Genomic DNA, 20213 nt, shown 5'->3' on the forward strand with positions numbered 1-20213 from the left:
AAACCTAACATTTCTACTTAACTTTTTTTTAAAATATCATTTTAAAAAAATTCTCTATGGTACTAGTGAAGCACTCTAGTCAAATCCTTATTCAATAGGAATAAGATGATGGTAGGTATATTTTTTTAATATACAGACTTTATGCTAGTCTATCACCTTAGTCCATCAGCATTCCATTTCACTGGTAGAAAAAAATCGGATAATGGTATCTGCCATTGTCAGTCTCTTTCAGTAAAAAAAGCAACAAACATTTCTTGCTGTAAGAATGGTTGGTCTCTGTTCCACCATTCCTGTATTATACATTGTTATTTTCCAGTTCTAATACATAAGAAAGCTACCCTTCTTTTCATGCCCAGCTCTTCAAACACTCCTATGGAAGAACAGTGTTTACTTCCTGTACTGTCTTGGCTTCCTCTTTGTATGAGAGTCGTGGTTTCACCTCAGCCAAACACCAAGCCCCATGCAGCCGCTCACTCAGTCCCCCACCAGCAGAACTGGAGAGAGAATCAGAAGGGTGAAAGCCAGAAAACTTGTAGGTTGAGATAAAGACATTTTAATAGGGAAAGGAAAGGCTACACACAGAAAGCAAAACAAATTAGTTCACTACTTCCCGCAAGCAGGAAAGTGTTCAGCCTCTCCAGCAGAGCAGAGCCCCATCACACATAACAGTGACTTGGAAAGACAAATGCCATCACTCCAAACGTCCCCCCTTCCTCTTTCGTCCCCCCACTTTATATACTGAACACAGTGTCATATGGTCTGGAATGTCCCTTTGGTCATTTTGAGTCACCTGTCCTGGCTGTGTCTCCTCCCAACCTCCCATGCACCTCCAGTTTCCTCGCCAGCCTGGCAGTATGAAAAGCAGAAAAGGCCTTGGCTCTGTATAAGCACTGCTCAACAATAACAAAAACACCTCTTTCTGTATTATCAACCCTGTATTCAGCACCAATCCAAAACACAGCCCCATACCAGCCACTGTGAAGAAAATTAACTACTCCAGCTAAACCCAGCACAGTGAGTATTTTATTTCTCTCTGATTAAGTGTTCAGATCAATAAAACATGTGAACTTCAATTGCTTTTTTTTTGCATGCTGTGGGTTGTGACTGAGACTCCCTACCTCATTTTGCACAGCTGCCAACATGGTAGTTTAGAAATACAGAGACAGGCTGTTATCAAAGTGCAGGTATCATCTAATTGGGTATTACAAGGATGGTGAAAGAAGGACTGTCTTTTCCTTCTGGCTCTAAGAGTACAGAGTGATGTCAGGGCTGGACAGCAGCCACTGTTGCAGGCTCTTGATCCTAAGATCTATCTTTTCCGAGGTCTATGATGATTTCTAGATTGATCTGCATGAACTAATTACTTTCTTTGCAATCCCCAGTCACAATTGATTTCACACATTTTCTTGGCTATGAAGCCATTACATATTTAAACCACCATAGTCAGGTTGGAAGACAGGATTTGGGACAAAGTTATATTTTGTTTTAAAATTCTTGCATTATTTTGTACTTTCAACTGTAGTCATTCAATTAGAAAAAATTTTGGACCTTTTTCTAGAAGCAGTGAGGTGCTGAGATTTTATGAAGTAACTAAAGTTAATTGCCTTAAAATGTTAGCTCGTAGTTTTTGAATGTAAATCTCTGTCAGTGTTTAGTGTTTCTTGGTTTCCATAAAATAGTGTTAGTAAAATTATTATACAGGAAAATACAATATTCTGGAGATGATGCCATGCTGTATAAAAGAGTAGTGCAGAAAAATACAGGATTTTCTAGTAACCATTGTTATTATTATCCTGTGAATAATGGCACATGAGATTCCTTTTGTTATGGCTTCAGAGTAGTGAAATATTTCAGGCAGTTTTGGGGTAAGAGCTTTCAGCAAGGTAATTTACAGCCCCATTTTGATATTTATCTTCACCTCTTCAGTCTCTTGTTTGCTTGGAAATATTGCTGCATACTGGCCTGTAAATAGCATTTTCAATTCAATTCACAACCAGTCAGTACCTGGCTGTGAAATAAATTAAGTCTAATGCCATGGTTTCACAATTAAGTTTATGCCATGGAGTCGAGGCACAATTTCACAATCATTAATACTATGTCTCTGCACTACTGGATTGCTCACAGATGAATTGTAATGTTGCGTACATGATAGCCATTCAGTCACATTATTTAAAATATATGCAACTAATGCAGAGTTTATGCCAGCCTTGTGTTTTTATGCTGTCTTAGATTCTGAGAGAATGGACTATGCAACCACTAATGCAAAATTAATGTATTGACTTTCTATTAAACACATTTTAACTGCTGAAGCTAATCTAGCACCTTGTATTATCTGACAATAGCACTGTGATTCTGCACCAAGAGCCCTATGGCTACATGATGTTCTGAATGATGGTGTCTGGAGGTGTAACTGACTGATAAGTGGCAATTTTTTATCCAAGATTTCCTGACCCTTTGGGTATTCAGTTCTATACTTGGTCTTTATGGATATTCTATATTCTTTTTAAAGTTTCAGAGCTATTGAAATTTGTGCTTGGAATACTTTAGCATTGTTTAAAAGTATTTAATCAAACTCCAGTTGCAGCACTTTTAAACTCATGTTGATAAACAAGAGGCCAGCAAGTCTTCAGATCCCAAGACTGACCATTCAATAGCCTTGTCACTTGTTAACTTTACTGGCCTGCTAGCAAGTTATCTAGATCATCTTTGTGGCTACTCTCACTGCCCTTCAGTCAGTAGCTATTGAAATTACTTGTGCATCCAGATCTACGTCTTCTAAGAGTGAAGAACAGTGGCCATCTAAAAGGTGTGGCCAACTTCTAGGGATTTCACGTGGGTCAACTCCCTGTGAGAATCATTTGGAGAAATTGAATGCACATGGATGGATTGAAACTGTATTCCTTGTCAATTCTTCAACAAAGAGATTATTATTATTTGTTGCCAAACATTATTCTTTGTTATAAGGTGAACTCCTTAAAGAGATAAGATCTGTAGTATTTAATAAGATAAACTAAAAACACCTGTCACAGAGATACATTTTAATTTCTAAAATTATTACATATGGGACTGCAGTTAGATACCCCATTCTTAACCCTGTTCCAAACTAAGCAAACCAACTTCTAGTGTCTCTTCACATATGGTGCATGCAGATGATACCCATCCAGATGATGCTGAACTCCCCTCAGTTTCTGAACATCTGTTCTGTACTGGTGCTATGGAGGACTGCATGCAGTCTCTCAGATGAAGCCTCATGAGTGCTGAGTAGAGGAGAATCACTGCACTGTGGCTGATGGCTGTGGTTTTGTTAGTGAAGGTAAATGCTCTCTTCCTCTTATGATGTAATATGTCTTAAAGAGAAGTCTGTTGTCTTGCATGCATGAATATTGAAGGGTGTATTCCAGAAGGGAAACTTTTTATTCCCAAAACAAATAGGAATGGAAAGTCTCTCTGGATTTCCAGTATTCTGGATCTTCATTCATTGTTGTACTAAGGATAGGTATTGAATGGCTTGCAGCTTTTGGCCTCCCATGTGTTTATTTTCACATTTCAATATTTTCAGCACACAGAAAATATGAACAACTAGTGGAGAAACTTTTAGTTCAAATACAAAAACTCACTTTGAATATTTATTGACACAGAGATGCAGTTTATTCAGTTGGTCCTTCCTCTCAGGCTGGGTTCTAGCATACTAGATAGATTTTAATATCTAGTCTTCAGCTTTAGCACAACCAATGCCACAAAAACCCAGATACTGTGTTTATCAGTTTGAGAGCTGGATTGCCACCTGTCAAATCTACATATTCTTTGACAGCCTCTGATCCCATACTGCCTTTGCCTGACCATAGAGTTCTGGTTAGTTCATGGTTGCAAACAAGTCAATCTATTTATCTCCAAGATAGGCAAAACAATCCAAACAGAGTTGATTCTCTTACTCAGTAGTGCTTTAAATCCTTTTAAAATAATGGTCCCAAGCATAGTAGACTATTTGTTCTCATTAAAACAACTGGTTTGCAGTTTGAATAATTCGTTCTTCTGTGCAGGGTTTTTGAATTACTTTCTTCAACAGACACAAAACTTTTTTCATGCCTAGAATCTAATGGCATCTCCCTTTAGTGTGTGTTCAACTGATAATTCTGTCACTCACCAGTAAGAGAGCACAGATACTCTTAATATCTTAACCTGTTTACCCTAACTTTGTCCAGTTTTCAGCAGGCACTGAGAATTAACACCACACAACTGCATCAAGCTTTAAATAGTCAGCGAAAGTAATAAAGGAACATCACTGAAATTACATTGTCTTAAATCCAAAACAGCTAATTTTTGCATCATTAGAACATGTGTAACCTTTAGTGACAAACTGAGAAAGAGAAGCTGTTGCTTGACTGTGTCATAATAAGTGTTTTTTTCCACATTCCTCTTATTTTTGTGGTGTTATGAGAAAAGACCGCACAATCTTTATTTAATGCTTGTAAAAAGGAGAAGCTTTTTTGTCTCATTTGAGAAACTTTGTTTTTAATGACCTCCTCCAGTTTTGCGCTGTGCCATGTTGCCTGAGAAATGCTGATGTTTACTTGTGTCAGGGTGGTGATGCAATGTAATTTTGTTCACACTCCAACATTGGTGTTTCCTTGATCCAAACAGGTTGCCCTGGTTCAAGGCTTTACTGGGTTGCCTTAGACCAGGAAGAGATACCACCACTTATTTGTAAAATGTGAGCATTTTAGCAAAAACTGTAGATATATTCCAGCTGTTAAGAGCACGGTAAAAATAGTAGGTCACTTCCTAATAATAAATAAATAAAAAGAATAAAATATACATTACTTTACAAACAACCTTATTCCCTAAGAGCTCTGTCTTTGATCCTGCTGGGACTAGACTGCTAGTTAACATCCCTCCTTCCAGAGTGGCTTTCCAGTCTTTCAGGAGCTGAGATTTGTGTGCAAGACCCCAGTTGCTAGCTGCTGGAATTATTTGCCCAGTGGAGATCAGAGATATACTTGCTGACAGCCACTAACACCCTTTTAGCACAGAAAAAAAAACAACAACATTTTATCTGTGCTTGTCTGCCTAACAAAGTCCAAATTTGTGATACTCTGAGTGACCCGTCTGAAACAAAAAGAACTAATTTAGGTATTATCTAGTCTTGACATTTTGTAAATATTTAAGCAGATTTTTTGAAAGGGTGTTTTCAGATCAGTTACCTGTATTTCATGTGGATCTGCACTTCCTTAGATCTTTCCTCTCGCTGCTGGCATCTTTTTTCCAGCCTCTTTTTTTGTACCTCAGTGGAAACAATAGATATTTTCGGATATTCCAGTGGTGAAGAAAGACCTTTTGTGGTAAAACAATGGGTTATTGCAGTATCTTATTGAACTGAGCAGGTAGGCTCAGAAACTAATAATGCAAAAAGATGCCAGCTTCCTCCATCCTTAAGTGGAGAAATAAATCCTTCTTAAAATATTACTCATCTGCTTGACTACACCATACAAAATTCCTGTCAGATCTGTAGCTCTAAATGTGGATGCAGATGACAACAACCCAGGTTTCTTCTTCAGACAAAGGAGGTTTTATCTGGCTTTTAGACGAGACCAAAGGGGTGGCTTCCTGAGCAATTTGGATCACAGTTTAAGCTTCCTCTGAGTCCAGCTCACTTCAGACCCAACATAAGATGTGTAACTGATTTGAACATAAAGGATTTGCAACTCCATGTTAATTATATCAATTGCAAGCAAACTGTGAGGAGCTCTCTAAATCACTCTGAGCCTGGTGTTACTAGAGGAGGTTTTGACCATTGTGTGTTGAGACACAAATACATCTCAGTCTGCTTTCAGTGCTATAGGCTGAGCTTCCCTGTTCTAAGACACACACCCAAGTTGCAATGTTTACCATTTAAGCTCATAATCTTAAATTTTGGATGCCAATACTAGGCTAATGTTGCACTTACTATTTATACTCAGTTCTGTTAGTTTCCTAGAATTTGATTACTTTCTGAGTGCAAGAATGAAACTGTTTCACAACTGTAACTATGTGGCATCTTTTTCACGTGTACTTCATAAAAATGAATGTAGCTGTGACCAAATCTACTGAACACGTGAGGTCTGAAAAGCTTGAAAGCATTTCTGGTACCAGCATACTTACTTGCTAGGCTGTTTCTTCAGCAGACGTTATCTATGAGTACAAGCATAAGAACAAAAGTGAATTCCTTATCATTCAAGGTGAATGTAAGACTACTGTGTCAGTCTTGATGTGAGCTATCTTTAGAATGGAAGTGTGAACTCACATGCTAGCCCCAGTAGAAAGAAATGAAACAGAGTTGCAACTCCCTAGTTTCCTTTGCAGTGTTCCTAAACTTAATTTTTGAAATATCGTAAGTTCTGTGCCAAATAAGGTGTACCAAAATGTGAAAGACAAGAATTTAATTTCTTCTGAGGAATAAAATTAGTCATCACAGTATAGTTCTGGTATAGTTCTAAAGAACGAAGTTGTATTCTGATAGTTACAGACAATATACTGGATAAGCAATATGCAATAAGTACGGTGTACATGCTTTCCCACAGACTCTTTTTTTTCAAACTTGATACCGGGAAATTTAATAGGAAGAAAGAGTGTATTTGTTAAAATTTTTTAGTGAGGTTACTTTTTCAGAGAGCTGTCTACAGTATTGGGAGTACAGTAGAATTTGCAAAATTAGGTGAGAGATGAAACATGAAAATTTTATTTTGTTTGATTAATCATTCTTAGTGACTGTGTGGCAGCCTATTAGTGAATGAAACTTACAATTTTTAAATGCTTTTTCTTGGTTATACTGTATTTGGAAATTATACCTGCATGTTTTGCTATTGAATACCAAAAATACGATGACACATTTGTGTGGATAGGTGCTCTATGCTGTTAATGACTGAATCCATGTGGAGTCTAGCAAGGAATCAATAATGAACTTGTGGTGTGTATATAGTTGTCTTTAAAGAAGGGAAGGGCATGTGAAGGTGTATACAAAATACAGAATAGGCTTAGGAGCCTTTCAATAGATCTTCTCTGAACCATTTTCTGTACATGCAACATACAAGGAAGTACCAATACAAAAGACATGCTTTTAAATTTATCTTGTGACAGGCATGCACTGGTACACATTTACCACCCATTTCTCCACAAAGCATGTTTGTGCACTGGTGTTTTTTTAAAAGCGTATTTAACATAATCTTTATGACAACTGTCATCTCTAGGTTTTGAGAGGTTTTCCATGCAAAAGTATCATTAAAAGGCCAACCAACCTAATGATGTTATTAATAGGAATGTAAATTCCTAGACACTGAAGACAAAGGAACCATTTACCTGCATACAGCTGTTGGGAAAAAAACCCCTGCTTTTCTATCTCTCTTTTGTTTAGCAAAATGGTATTTACTCTGACCAGGTGTACTGAGGTGCAAACTGTAGTTTTGATTTTTCCCCGATAATTCTCTCAGTTTTAAAAGGATTTTTCTTACCTGCTATGAAGAAAGGGACCTGTCTGCTTCTAATGCTGTGTCGTGTTCCCAGCTTACATGGTCTTCTTAGTAGTTATGTCCCATTTGTTGTCTGTAGTTTTGCACCAGTTCAACCAGCCAGTAATGGATATTTTCATGAGAGCAGAGGGGAACAGGAGGAATGAAAATGGTAATGACTGACAGTTCATGTTGCTGTTTGGAAGTATGTCAGGTCTTCTGTAGGTCTTGAAATGCCTGCAGAGTCTGTCGGCTTACTACTAGAGTGGGCAATAAATTCATTCTTGCCACTTTCCATGAAAAAATGCTTAAATAATCCTGTATCTGCTAGAGTGAGATTAAAATTATCTGTATGTATCTCCAAACCATCAATTTCCAGTAACACATTGATTAGATCTCAGAAATCAACACAGAGCTTTGGTTAGGGAAGTTACAAGTAGATTGCAAGGGGAGTGAAAGACATCCTTAGTATGCTGCAGATTTTGATCTCCCTAAATCCACAGGGAATTTGAAATTCTTAAGATTATATGAAAAAGAAATTCAACTTTTAAAGGTATACAGCAGCATATATACAAACTAAATGTTAACATATCAATCAGGAAAAGAGGGGATTAGAATGAAAGATATTTTCTTTTTTAACAGTTGCGCACTGACACTTGAAAAACATGTAATTCAGTCATAAGACATGATTTTTTTCTCTACAAACGTAATTATTTGGTATTGCAAATAGAAATAAGTTTGGAAAAAGAATGAAATTTGAAGCTCACATTTTTTGATGATGTGAAAGAAGTTTAATTAGGAATATATAAGTCTGTATTAAAGTCTCTGTGTTTTGCTGAATCCCTGAGCTGAATTACATCCATGAACAGCTGTAAGAATATGAAAAAATTTTAACTGCTGTCTCTTAGTTGCAGAGAGTTAAGGAACAGGTGTGCTTTTATGAGATACTGGTCTGTTTTAATGTGTATACTCCTCTTACAATTCATTTACTGACCAAGCACCTCAAACTTTCTGATTAATTCTGTAAGATACAAAAGGAAAGAGAGTTGTAAGTCCTAAGGGAATGCACAGTTCTCCAGGGTCCAAGGAAATTTAAAGGAAGTCTGAATTGATATAGCACAGAAACTGGTAGTTCCAGAAGGAAATGTAGACTACTAAGAATCTTGGGGGGATCTGTTTATGAATATATCTTAATTTGTCCGTAAATTGATTAGATTAATTATTCACATCATCCCATTGTATCCAAGATTTTAAGAATATCTAATAGCAACAAATTGGGGAATAGATAGGCAATGTGAAAATATTCTCTCAAACCTAACTGAGATGTGTCTCAAGATAGTATTCAAGGTTATATTACAATATGAAGATTGGGATATGTGTTACTTCACTTAGTTATTATTAACAAACTTCTCTGAATATACTGTGATTTTTTACATGTCCTCAGTCATAGAACATTATCATTATCAATAGATATTTAGATATACAAGCCAGCCTGTCCCTCCACCTGTTTGCTTCAGAATACTTGGCATTTATTTTGCAACATCATTGGCGTAGTTACAGCTTTGTGGTTGAAAACTATTAGAGCAATATCAGTTTTTCATATTCAAGTTAGCTTTAAACCCAGAAGTTTACCTTTTATTTGTAACTTCTAGGGCATTGCTTTATCCTTATGCTTCAGTTGGGGGAGTTAAATGTGTGGAATACAGCTGTGTAGTATGCAAGGTTGCAAAACTCCGTCATTAGTAATGAAGCTTTTTGCAGTAGTACGTGAAAATAGAAACATCTAGAGCATTGTATTAAAAAAAAAGAAGGAGCAACAACCAACAAACAAACAAATATCCCCACCACAAAATGAAACAAAACAAAAATAAGCAAACAAAGCCCCAAAAGCAATACTAAATCCTTTGATTATAGCCAGGAATTTGCCCCTGCTTTCTGAAATATTTTGAGGAGACATTTTTTGTTTCCACAGAAACATTTTGCAGCAAGAAGATATTCATATTTGAAATAGTTAGCTGAGGCAATGGGAAATTGGAGACTCTTATGCAGCTTGTATACTTGCATCTTGATCGTTTTATGCTGATGATCATGTTCAGCTAGCAATTTGCCTAATTGTTTGTTGGTGGTTGTAAGCTAAGTGTATATTAAATGACTGTGGCTATTTTGTAGAATTAGCTGTACATTCAGAATGGCTATTTTTGATAGGATACCATATTAATATTGACTGGGAACACAAAGGTTTTATCTTCATTTTCCTTTCATTTCTCCCTCCTCTTCCCTGCCCCCCTCCCACATCCCAAAGGAAATTTGGTTTTAGAGACTGATGAAGATGTTATGTTTTTAAAATGATACCAAACAGCAAGTGAGAAGATAGTTAAGGGGAGAAAAAAAACCCTAATCAGTTAAACTTATTAGAATTTCACAGCTCTCAGGAGGCTGTAAATTGTAAATTGATACAGCCCTGGGGTGAGAGAAGAGGTGGGATGAAATCAGATTTCATCTAGATGTATAAAGGCAAAATGGCACTAAAATTTAATGTTAATACTTAAAATGCATTCACTAGTGATCCATGTGATGGCCAAATATGTTAAACCATACATTTCAGAAAACTTATTACCATACTCCTTGCGATCGATTCAGAGTGATGTAAAGATTTGTCTTGGATGACACCTGCAATTCACACAGACCTTTCCAGTAGTGAATGCAATGCTTTGTCATGTTTTACAGAAGATGAGCACATTGAACTGAACAGCAGCTTTATTTAGCTGAAGATGTTGCACATACTCTTTAGCTGTGCTCACTGAGCGTATCGCTCCAGCGCAGTCCCTGCCACCGTTCACGGGTATTGTATTAGACAAAAAACCTGTCTCCGTGTTTTCAAAGCAGCCCAAAGAATGGACATTTGGTACTTTAGAGATTTCTTTGTTTTCATAAGAATAACAGCTTCAGCTGTGTTTCTCTGACACTATGAAGCTGTCATCCTCAAGGCTAAAACTCTTAAAAGTAGGAGCTAGGCTTTACATTGCCACAGTGACAGAATTTGGGGTGTAATTAGAAAAAACATTGGAGTTACAGAGTGTGACAGTGGGAATGAATTCAGTTTGGTTTTCTGGTTACTCGATCTGGTTTTCCTTCACATGAAGATGATGACAGCAAAGAGAAAATGAGATGCCAGAAATGAGAGAAAGAGTAGTGTGAAGGTGAAGAATGGGAAGAAATTTATCAGGAAAAAGGAAAAGAGAATGATACACTTGATAAAAAGAAGAAAGAAGTTAGACATGGAGCAAATTGCTGTTTTCTTATTTATGTCTAGGAAATGCATACTAGGTCAGAGGCAACATCTGAAAACCTGTATGTGCAGATAAAAGAAGTCAGCTCAGCTGCATTTTTCATAAATAGGTTGAGACTCTGTCTGCACACAGTGACATTTAATTAAGTAAGTAAGCTGAAAGTGATTTTTTTTCTATCCTATGTTTTAGTTGCAGTTGAAATATTATTGGGGTTTGTAATTTTGTATACTTATCTGAGTAAGATTCCATCAAGTAAAGTAGGAATTTGCCTGCTTGGAAGTCTTTAGCAATATTCTATCTATACAGTAGTTTTTAAGATTATTTTACTGAGTAATTAAAGAACTGGATGGTAACCTACTCCTGCGGCACATAGTTTTAATTACAGTTGTTTATGTTCACACAGAATAAAGCAAGTAATTGAATAATGGATATCTCAGCTGAAAATGGGGGGCTGTCACCCTGCTGAGACATAGCTTTTTCTTGTAGGGAGCTAGTTATGATGTTTTTATAGTCTATATAGGACTTCTGACCACATACCAATGATAATTTGTCACATTGCTTAAGGGACTCATGCTAGTGAGAAATGTAATATTTTAAAAATAACATTTTTAATTGATGCCACACTTCTGCATGGGTTTTCTTTGTGACACTGCTGTCTGCTGAATTGACATAGTAGGTGTACCAGGTTTTTACACATAAAACCAATTGTGTTTTAGCAGATGATTAAGTGCAGATAGCCAACAGATTTTGTACATGATTCTTATATCCTCTCTCCCATTGATACTTCCCTTCCCACCCCAGGTTAGAAACATAGCCTGGCATGGCATGCTTTCTTTTAGCTCTCCACAGACATTTGCCTGCCAGAATACAAGATAGATTTTGTCTTAGTTATCAGACTACAATTATTAAATAATAATGGGAAAAGAGATCTCATAGAATTCATAAAACATAGTGATTTTTTTTTTAGTACAAAGAATCTGAATTTAAATGTCCACACTTTTTTTTGTTTGCATACCCTATCTTTTAACTAACAGTAATCAATGTAGTTAGAAGAAAATATGACAGACGAGCTTTTCGATTTCTTTTGTGTGTGTGTGTGTGAGAGAGAGAGCGAGAGAAGTTGATTGTGCTTCCTGATCAAAAGTAGTACCAGAAGATGCCTGTCTTGAATGAAACAAAGCTCAGAGAAATATCTGGTAGTCAGAGGTCTTCCTCTGCCCCTCTCTGGAGGCGTTGCTAAATTGTCAGATCAAAATATTCTACCAGAAAGCATGCAAGAGATGACCCTATTAATTGTGACTGATAAGCTTTTAAGATATATGATGTCTGCCTTTTGTTCTGAACCGCCTCTCTGCAGTTTTGCTTGCTTCCATTCAAGCACCAAACCCCTTCTAGAAAGGCAAATGCCAAACAAACATCCTGGCTGAAATGGTAGATCCCTTTGCTATTAGTGTATCTTCCTTCTTTCCTCTACCCACTTTCTTTCCTGAAGAAACCCCTTGTTTGCTTTCTTTTTGTTTCTTAGCTGTTAGAAAGCCTTTAAAAATGCTTTTACTTCCCTGTCACGGCATTATGCTCTTTGGAGGGAGGACCAGCTGGAGTCATGGCAAAGAGAACTGCTGTCCTGGTAGTTTTATTTTGTATTCACTGTGCGATTCACAGAATTGCATTGTTCCTTCCCAGAGGGAAAAGATTGGTCTCTCATGCAAATCACTGGTGCTTTTCTAGGCTTTTGTACCCTTCCTGAAATTGTTGGAAGGGATCCTTCTTTCTGCAGAGCAAGAAGGAGGAATTGCACCAGACAGGCTGGCCCCAGTCATTTTATCCCTTTCCTGTGTCTCTTACAGCTCCTTTTGAGGAGTAGACACCAGGCAGTACCTATACTGTGTTCCCAGGGCTTCTGTGGGTCTTGTGCATTTGGTGCGCCAAATTCAGTGACATTGTTTGGCATAACTTGAGACTTGCATTGCTATGAGTACACAGAAACTGGCCTTGTCTGTATGTGAAAGTATCCTTGCTCATTTAAGCTGAATTGATAAACAAGCGTTTTTGCACTGACCTGGGTGGTATGTGAAGTTGGTACCCGTTAAACCAAAGTAGTGTGCGTACATTATTTCAGCTGGTAATATTTTGTGAGTAGGGGTGTCCACAGACTCAGCTTTCACAGAGCCTTGTTAGCGTTCGTGGAAGTGCAGCTGGTATGTTCAGGAATGCCTCCAAGCCTTGAAAAGTCTAGCAACAACAAAGAGAATGTGCAGAAATAGAAATTTATTTTTAAAGGAATAAAGTCACAAAGTGAAGTACAAGGAATAAAGCTAGAAACTGTCTTTATACATCTGCACTGTGATTGAAGGTAGCAGGCATTAAACTTCCTGTTACTACCAGCAAGTTAAGCAGGACAGAAGTTATAATTTAACCTCCATCTCCACAAACATCAGCATATGCATGCAGAGGATTATTACCACATCTGTTTTATCCACATATTCATCAGTTGTGTTATTTTGTGGGGTTTTTTAGTGTTTAAGCACTGCTTTGAAGCTGTTGTCTTAATTGTTAACTTGGGCTGAATCTGTGCAGAGATGCCTAAACAGTATCAGCATGCTCAGATTGGAACTGTTAGATTAAAGAATAGAAGTATTAACTCTGTGCTGGTGCAGTACATTAATAGCTGTGCCAATTCAATCAAATACACTACTAACTTTGTCACTGTGTAATGGTATTTACCAAGTGTTAGATGGACTACTGAGAAAGACAAATGTAATCTTTCATTTCTGTTTGACTTAAAAGTAAGGTAACTAAATCCTTTTCATAGATTACTTTATTACTATTCTTCACAGGATGTACCAAGAGACTTGAATTCTTCACTGAAATAGAATATACATGTATGAGGGACATCATATTGAATGGAAAGCAAACATCATTCATGTAGCTTAATCTCATACTCTGATTTACTGGAATTAATGCCAAAAAAAATGAAAAAAATATACTTATTCCTTCCTTCTTTTTTCGTTACAGAACCTGAAGAAAGTGTTTGTAGAATTTAGCCATCAGGAGCTGTTTGAGTTCTATAACAAGGTCTGTAGATTTTACAATACTATAGTTTCTTTGTAAACACCTTATGCTGCTCAGCAGGAAGTGTTGCCTGTATGAATTAAATCTAATAAAACTAGAAAAAAATGGATCCAGCTTAAATTAAGGCTGTTGGATTTGTTTGATCCCATAAAGCATTTTCAAAAAGAGCCTGCGCATTCAGATTTGGAATAGACAGGGCTTGGGTTGTTGTAAGCATACCTTGCGGTTAGATCAGGAGGAGTAGCTGATGATTAACAATGGGGATCTCTCTGGAAACAGCATCTTTGTGTTACATCTTCAGTTGAAATGCCAGGCTCATAATCCAGTCAAAATGAACTCTATTATTTTTTTACCTTGTTATTATGCATTGGAAATTCACAGCAAAACATCTGTGCATGTAAAAGAGGCAGTATTTAGACAACTGTTTCTTTTAAAATTTGAATATTTAAACTGCAGCAATGAATTGTAATAGCTTCATGTAAAAACAAATATTCATGAGTACAGAGTTTTTATATTGCTATGCAAATAGATTTGGTATGCATAGTTGAAGATACTGGAATGTGGTTTTATTTCTGTTTGCATGTTTCTAAACAACGTTTTATGAGTGGAGTTTTTTTCCTCTCTTTTTGTTCCTTTAAATAGCTGGAAACTATACAAGCACAGCTGGATTCCCTTACGTGATGTTTTTGAAGACTTATTTCTCCATCACACTCCTGCCACCTCATTATTTTGAATTGAAGATAGATTGCCAAGCTGTGTTTGCTGAAGGATTCAGTGGGTTGTTTCTTGTAAAATTATATGGCTTATCTACTTTTTAGACCAGTACTGTTAGCCAAGAGTCTTTGTTAACAGTCTGAAGATTCTAATGGACTTTCTCTTGTTTGCTGAGCAATTGTGAAAAATGGCTTTACCTGCAGTGGAAAAAACAAAACAAAACAAAAACCAACAAACCCAAACCAAAACAGAATACTATATGCTTCAGAAATTTAATTTTTTCTTCCATCCTTTTCTATGGGTTACTTAATTCTGGTAGAAATTTGCATACTAGTGAGGGACCAGGAGTAAAATCTATTTTTTAGACATAAAAGAAATATAGAAGCTGTAAGAAAATACACCGCTAATAAAATATCTAAAATCTCTATTCTTTTTAAATGTTATTCACACAGTTGATAATGCTTGCTGCAGATTTGTCAAAATAAATTCAAAATGTAAAAATTAATTGGTTTATTTTGGGCTGTTGTAACTTCATTTCATTATTTTTGTTATTTTTCAGTTTGATGGGTTTTTTTCCTTTGAAATAATCAACAGTGTCTCTGATTTCAGGGTTTACTCTTGGCACTGAGAATAAATATGTCTTCTTAGAACTGCATGCACACTAATGAATCTAAGTAGTGTGGTGTATAACTGAGGAGAGAAATCTCAGAGTAGGTAACAACACTAAATAGTCTGGCAGTCAGCTTTCAGAAAGCTCTATGTTGATCCTTCCTCATGCTGTTTTTACCACTGTTTTTACATTGAACAGGAAAAAATGAAGTACAGTGATTAAAGGCCATATTTTCTTCCATTGTTTTGGGATGACTTATGAGCAGCATGAGAAGGGTAAAAGTTGTCTTAATTCTTGTTTGTTGGCATTTGTTGACAGGCAACTTCATTGCTGCACCTTGATAATGGGCACAGTATACACCTCTGGGCTCTGGGCTAATAGAAGGTGAGAGGAAGTAAAAAACTTTGGCATTAGGCTTGTCTTTTTTTTTCCTTAAGGGATTCCCTGAACAAGACTTTTTTCTTCCTCATGCCTATAACAGTGATGGTTGATACCCAGCCAGCCAGTTTCCTTTTTAGGTTTGTTTGCTCGTGACAGTAGCTGTAAGTATAACCAAAATGTGTGTTTTGAATACCTAGTGTTTAGGTCCTCCTGTGCCAGATTTCTAGTTTTTTTGCTTTTGGAGGGTCGTTTTGTGCCTTTTTGTTGCTTTGTTAGGGATTGTGCTGTCACCTCTAGAACACAGTGAGGTTTGCACACATTGTCTAAGCTGAGAGTTAATAGATTTAGAAGGTAAGGTCTTTAACAGCCTATGTGTGAGGAAAGGGCACTGAAGACAAATACCACACTTATCATGGTTCTTAACTGAAATGCCAAATGGTATTCTACTCCTCTGGTATGGTAGCACTGTTACCCTGATGGAAAGAAGAAATGAGTCACTGTTGCACAGCAGAATATTACCTGCCAAAATCACATCTTGTCTTAAGCCACTGGCAAATGAGCCATATCTTCTGGAGATACAATGCTCCCACCTACAGACATCACAGCCTCAATCTGCCTATTCAACAACAGCTTGCCAGCTCGTTCATCTCATGCTGCATAGACTGGTGTGGGTCTGCAAGTGAGCACATCCCCACCATTCCCTCTGCCTGCAAACACTAGCAGTGTTTTGTAGTTAGGACAGTTAGGAAAGTCCCTTTCTTCGTGGCACAAAAGTTATGGCTTCTCTACTGGTCCTGTGGGACAATATGGCTTGTGCTAGGACACTGCTCTAGAGCCTTTTCTCTGAGTTTCCAGAGCTTATGTTCTGGAAGTCAAGTCTGAAGTGAGTTGTAGACTTTCATTTGTGAATACAGGACATCCTAAGGCATTATATGATGTGTGAGAGGGGTTTAAGTTACATTTGTGAGTATAGGCAGTGACAGATAAATCCCAGAGCAGGACCTGGACCATTTTGGAGTGCAGAAGGCATTGGACAAATCAGCAGGCACATCTGAAAAAAAGAAGTCAAAGACAGAGTAGGAAGAAATGGGGTGCAGGAAAAAGGAAAGAGAGGACAGAGAAATAGATATTCCCAAGAATGGAATTTGAGAGTTGGAAAACTATAAGGAAGAAAGGAGGAACACTGGAAAAGATGACAGAAGTATATATACAAGGAAAACATTAAGCAAAGTGAGAGAAAGACGTTAAAGACTGGAAGAGTGGGAAGAAAACAGGGGAAACAAAGTAACCAGAGTTAACTATGGAAACGAGCCAGTTATATAACTACATCTAGTATTTCAAACTAACCCATAAGTGTCAGCCTTGGTGCAAAGTTGGTCAAGATCAAAGCCAAGTGTGGTATAACAAAAAAAACAGATTTTAATACTAGCTTAAGTATAAATATTTGAAAATGATAAAATAATGTTGAAAGGAAAGAAAAAGCCTAAGATTGCAAGAATTCTGTAAAAATTATTTAGTGTTTATCCTTGTTTGCAGATAGCTGAAGAGATTTATGATTTCTTTAGCAATGGTTGCCTTTTCTTTTTTTACTAGCTATACTGAATTTGTATTGTCAAAAGCCTCATGATAAGAAGTACAGTTGTTATCTTGTCAAGGACCACTGAGAAATAAACATTTAGTTTAGAGAGACTTTTCTTTATGTAATGGGAAGCTTTGGGGTAGTACATTATTATGTAGCAAGGACATAACCTGTACCTTGTTAGAGAAAGCATTGTCGCTTAAGTGGTCCTGAATAAGGAGAGAAAATTGACCAACTGTGAAAGACAGAAGTATTTAGGAGTTTTTTGTTAGTTCTTGCAGAAAAGGTTTTTATTCTGGTTACTGCTCTCTCGGCCTCAGTGGACCTGGAGAGGGGAAGTTTAGTCTTCCCCTTAGAGAAGCTGTCCCTGCTTAGTTTGTATAAAGTCCTGGTGACCCAGAAGTGTCAGGGAACAAGAGGAAAAACAAGGACTGCCACAGTCTGGATGATACCTGGGGAAGTAGGGATATCTGCCTGCATCAGGGACTAGATCCAATGCTGTACCTTAGAGGTGGCAGAAAGAAAGCAGGCCCTGGGAGGAAGAAGGCATGTAGCCTATACAGAACTTAATACACCAGGTTGATGTGGGAGCCTAGACAGGTACATGCATGCTGAAGGTGTTCAAGCTTTGCTTATGTGTTCTGGTAAAACATAGTCTGTAGAGTGAGTCTTGTAGCTATTTTGGAGATTTTATTGCAGTAAAGGAAAGGAACACATCCCAGGCTCTTTTCAGTTGATGGTCATAGCAAAGTACTGGTCTGTAATATCTCTTGGACATGATCCAGAGTTGAAATTATCAAGGCTTCAGATAGTGTTGAAGGAAGATATTTGCAGAGATTTATTGAGCTTTAAAACTGGAAATTGGAATGAGTAAGAATTACTAAATCTTCTTTCAGATCTTTCAGTGCATTTTAAAAACATTTGATTCATCTTTGTTCAGACATCGAAGACAGTATTTTCCGTGACTGTACTTCTCTCAAAGCTATAATATCAAAATCTGCCTCAAATGGACTATTGGCAAAGGAAGGAAATCTTTTGGTTTGAGTATAACAAGCATCAGTATTGTTTTGACATGAAGACTTGGAGTTCTGGGTCTAAGTGAAAGCCAGTGTGAGAACTGCCTCCAAAATACCAAATTACTGATGAAGAGCAACCATTTGTACATCACTGAGCAAAACCAACACTAATAGCACATTAATACTGGTTGAGTACAAATGCATTACATTATCTTTTCTCAGTTCAGATTTAGACGTGTAATTCCTGTTTCTCAACCAAGTATGAAATGTCTGTAAGTTTTTTCCTGGATTTACTGACACATCAGTTCTGAGTAAAGACCTCTGTCTTACTTTGCTGCAGTCTGATTTTAAGGACTCTGAAATCTTGTTCTTTCAAAGTATAAAGAATTTACTGACACGCTAATTCTTATGTTGGTCAAAGGAAGAAAAGTGGTTGTTGTTATAAAATGCTATAACCTCCCCTTTACACTTGTTCATCTCATGGTCTCTGATTTACAACAGCATCAGTAACATTATTTCATTGTTTGGCTGTATTGGCATATCATATCTTCAAAGCTTAGGAATTCACTCACGTTATGGTAAAATAATGACAGAGCTTAATAATGCCTCCTGACCAGTGAATAAGTGTCATACCATTTTGTGACCCTTTTACAGCTTATTTGACTGATGAAAACGAACTGTGTTTTGAGCCACTGTGTAAGTTCCTTTTCTATGGAGCAGATAAACTGGCTGTCTGAGTAAGAGTGATTTTGTGTAGGTGGATGAACCACAGTGCTGCTGTCTGATATGCTGTTGATGGTTTCTCAGTAAGATAAACTAGTAAGATGCTTTTATCTGCAACGGTCACATAAATTGATTTCTAATTTTCATAGTAATTAATTGGTTTTGTTGGACCTTCCCTTGGCCTTCATAATTGTGTTGATCAGACCAAATTATATGCTGCGATTTTAACTAAAATGAAGTGTTGGATGTTCCCTTCATTCCTTCATTATTTTGTTTCTGAAGAGATAAAAAGAGTTAAAAAAATATTGGTCTCTTACAAATCAGATGCTGTTCAGCTGTGTTCAGGTATGTATCAGGAAGCACTTGTCCCTCTCACTGGCAAGATTAGTTCCTTCTCTGTTGAGGTTAAAATATCTTTCATGGTTATCCAAGGTTTTCTCTAATTATTGAAATCATAGGAAAGCAGCTCGGAGACCTACACGTCTTGGAAGCATAACTGTCTTGACCAGCTGTTCTGACAAGATGATCACCTTTTTTAGGGCACTTTTAACTTTTTGTCTTGACTGTCAAACGTTAATTGCCCCTCTGTGATAATGTAAAGCATACATTCAATAAAATGTGGACGAATGTAGTATCTGTCTCTGAGATGGCTGTGCAGATCCACAGAGTCCAGCTGGCCTCTTCTGTAGTGTTAAAAACTAGTTAGGGGATTGTACACACTGGAGCAGCAGATTTTTTGGGAATAAACCCTCTGTCCCTCAGGACAAATGAAGGGAGGAAGAAGCAGCACTCCTTGGTCAGTGCTAACAAGATTCCTCGCATCTGCACTGTGTTGGAAGGTTCATACCGTGAAGGTTAATGTGAAGAGCTCTGCCTACAGGTGATCTGACTTCGTTTGTTTTTGTTCCCCTTCATAGTTTCAACAGTAGGGCAGCTTTACTAAATTGCATTTCATGGGCAGCATGAGAATGCTGCACTTTTTCCATCACACTTTTGTTTGTTTTTCTGCTTCCAGAATGTTAAGCTATGCTACTCTGTGTATCTCCTGTTCCATGAACTCCTCCTGTTGAGCACTGGGTAGGGTATGAGACAATTTGAACCTCAGACTACCAGTTAGCTAAGCTCTACCTCTTTCCTGAACAACAGTACTTCAGAAAAAGATCAGAAACGCTGACTGCATTGAAAAAATGTAGCCCAGACTAAGTGTTGTTAGTTTAGCTCTTCACTCTGGAAGGAGTGAAAATATTCATGACAAGCAGTGCTTCTGCTCAGATCTCCGTCATGTAAGGAATGAGATCCTGCCACTTCTAGCTCATTGACAGCCCTGAGAGAGGCATCACAGACCTC

The 20213-nt window shown here is 37.3% G+C and overlaps 1 protein-coding gene across 1 annotated transcript in view; it reads left to right on the top strand.

Annotated features, from left to right (window-relative positions):
• COMMD10 (COMM domain containing 10) overlaps positions 1–15183 on the top strand; it is a 101361-nt gene extending 86178 nt beyond the window's left edge. Inside the window, exons 6-7 of the mRNA XM_027652581.1 lie at positions 13787–13846; positions 14486–15183. Of these exons, the coding sequence (XP_027508382.1) occupies positions 13787–13846; positions 14486–14524 (99 nt within the window). The 3' untranslated portion in view covers positions 14525–15183. The remainder of the gene's footprint in view (positions 1–13786; positions 13847–14485) is intronic.
• Positions 15184–20213: the final 5030 nt, after the last annotated feature.

This window comes from Corapipo altera, unplaced genomic scaffold, assembly GCF_003945725.1.
Source record: "Corapipo altera isolate COAL_440 unplaced genomic scaffold, ASM394572v1 61286, whole genome shotgun sequence".
NCBI classification, from domain to species: Eukaryota; Metazoa; Chordata; class Aves; order Passeriformes; family Pipridae; genus Corapipo; species Corapipo altera.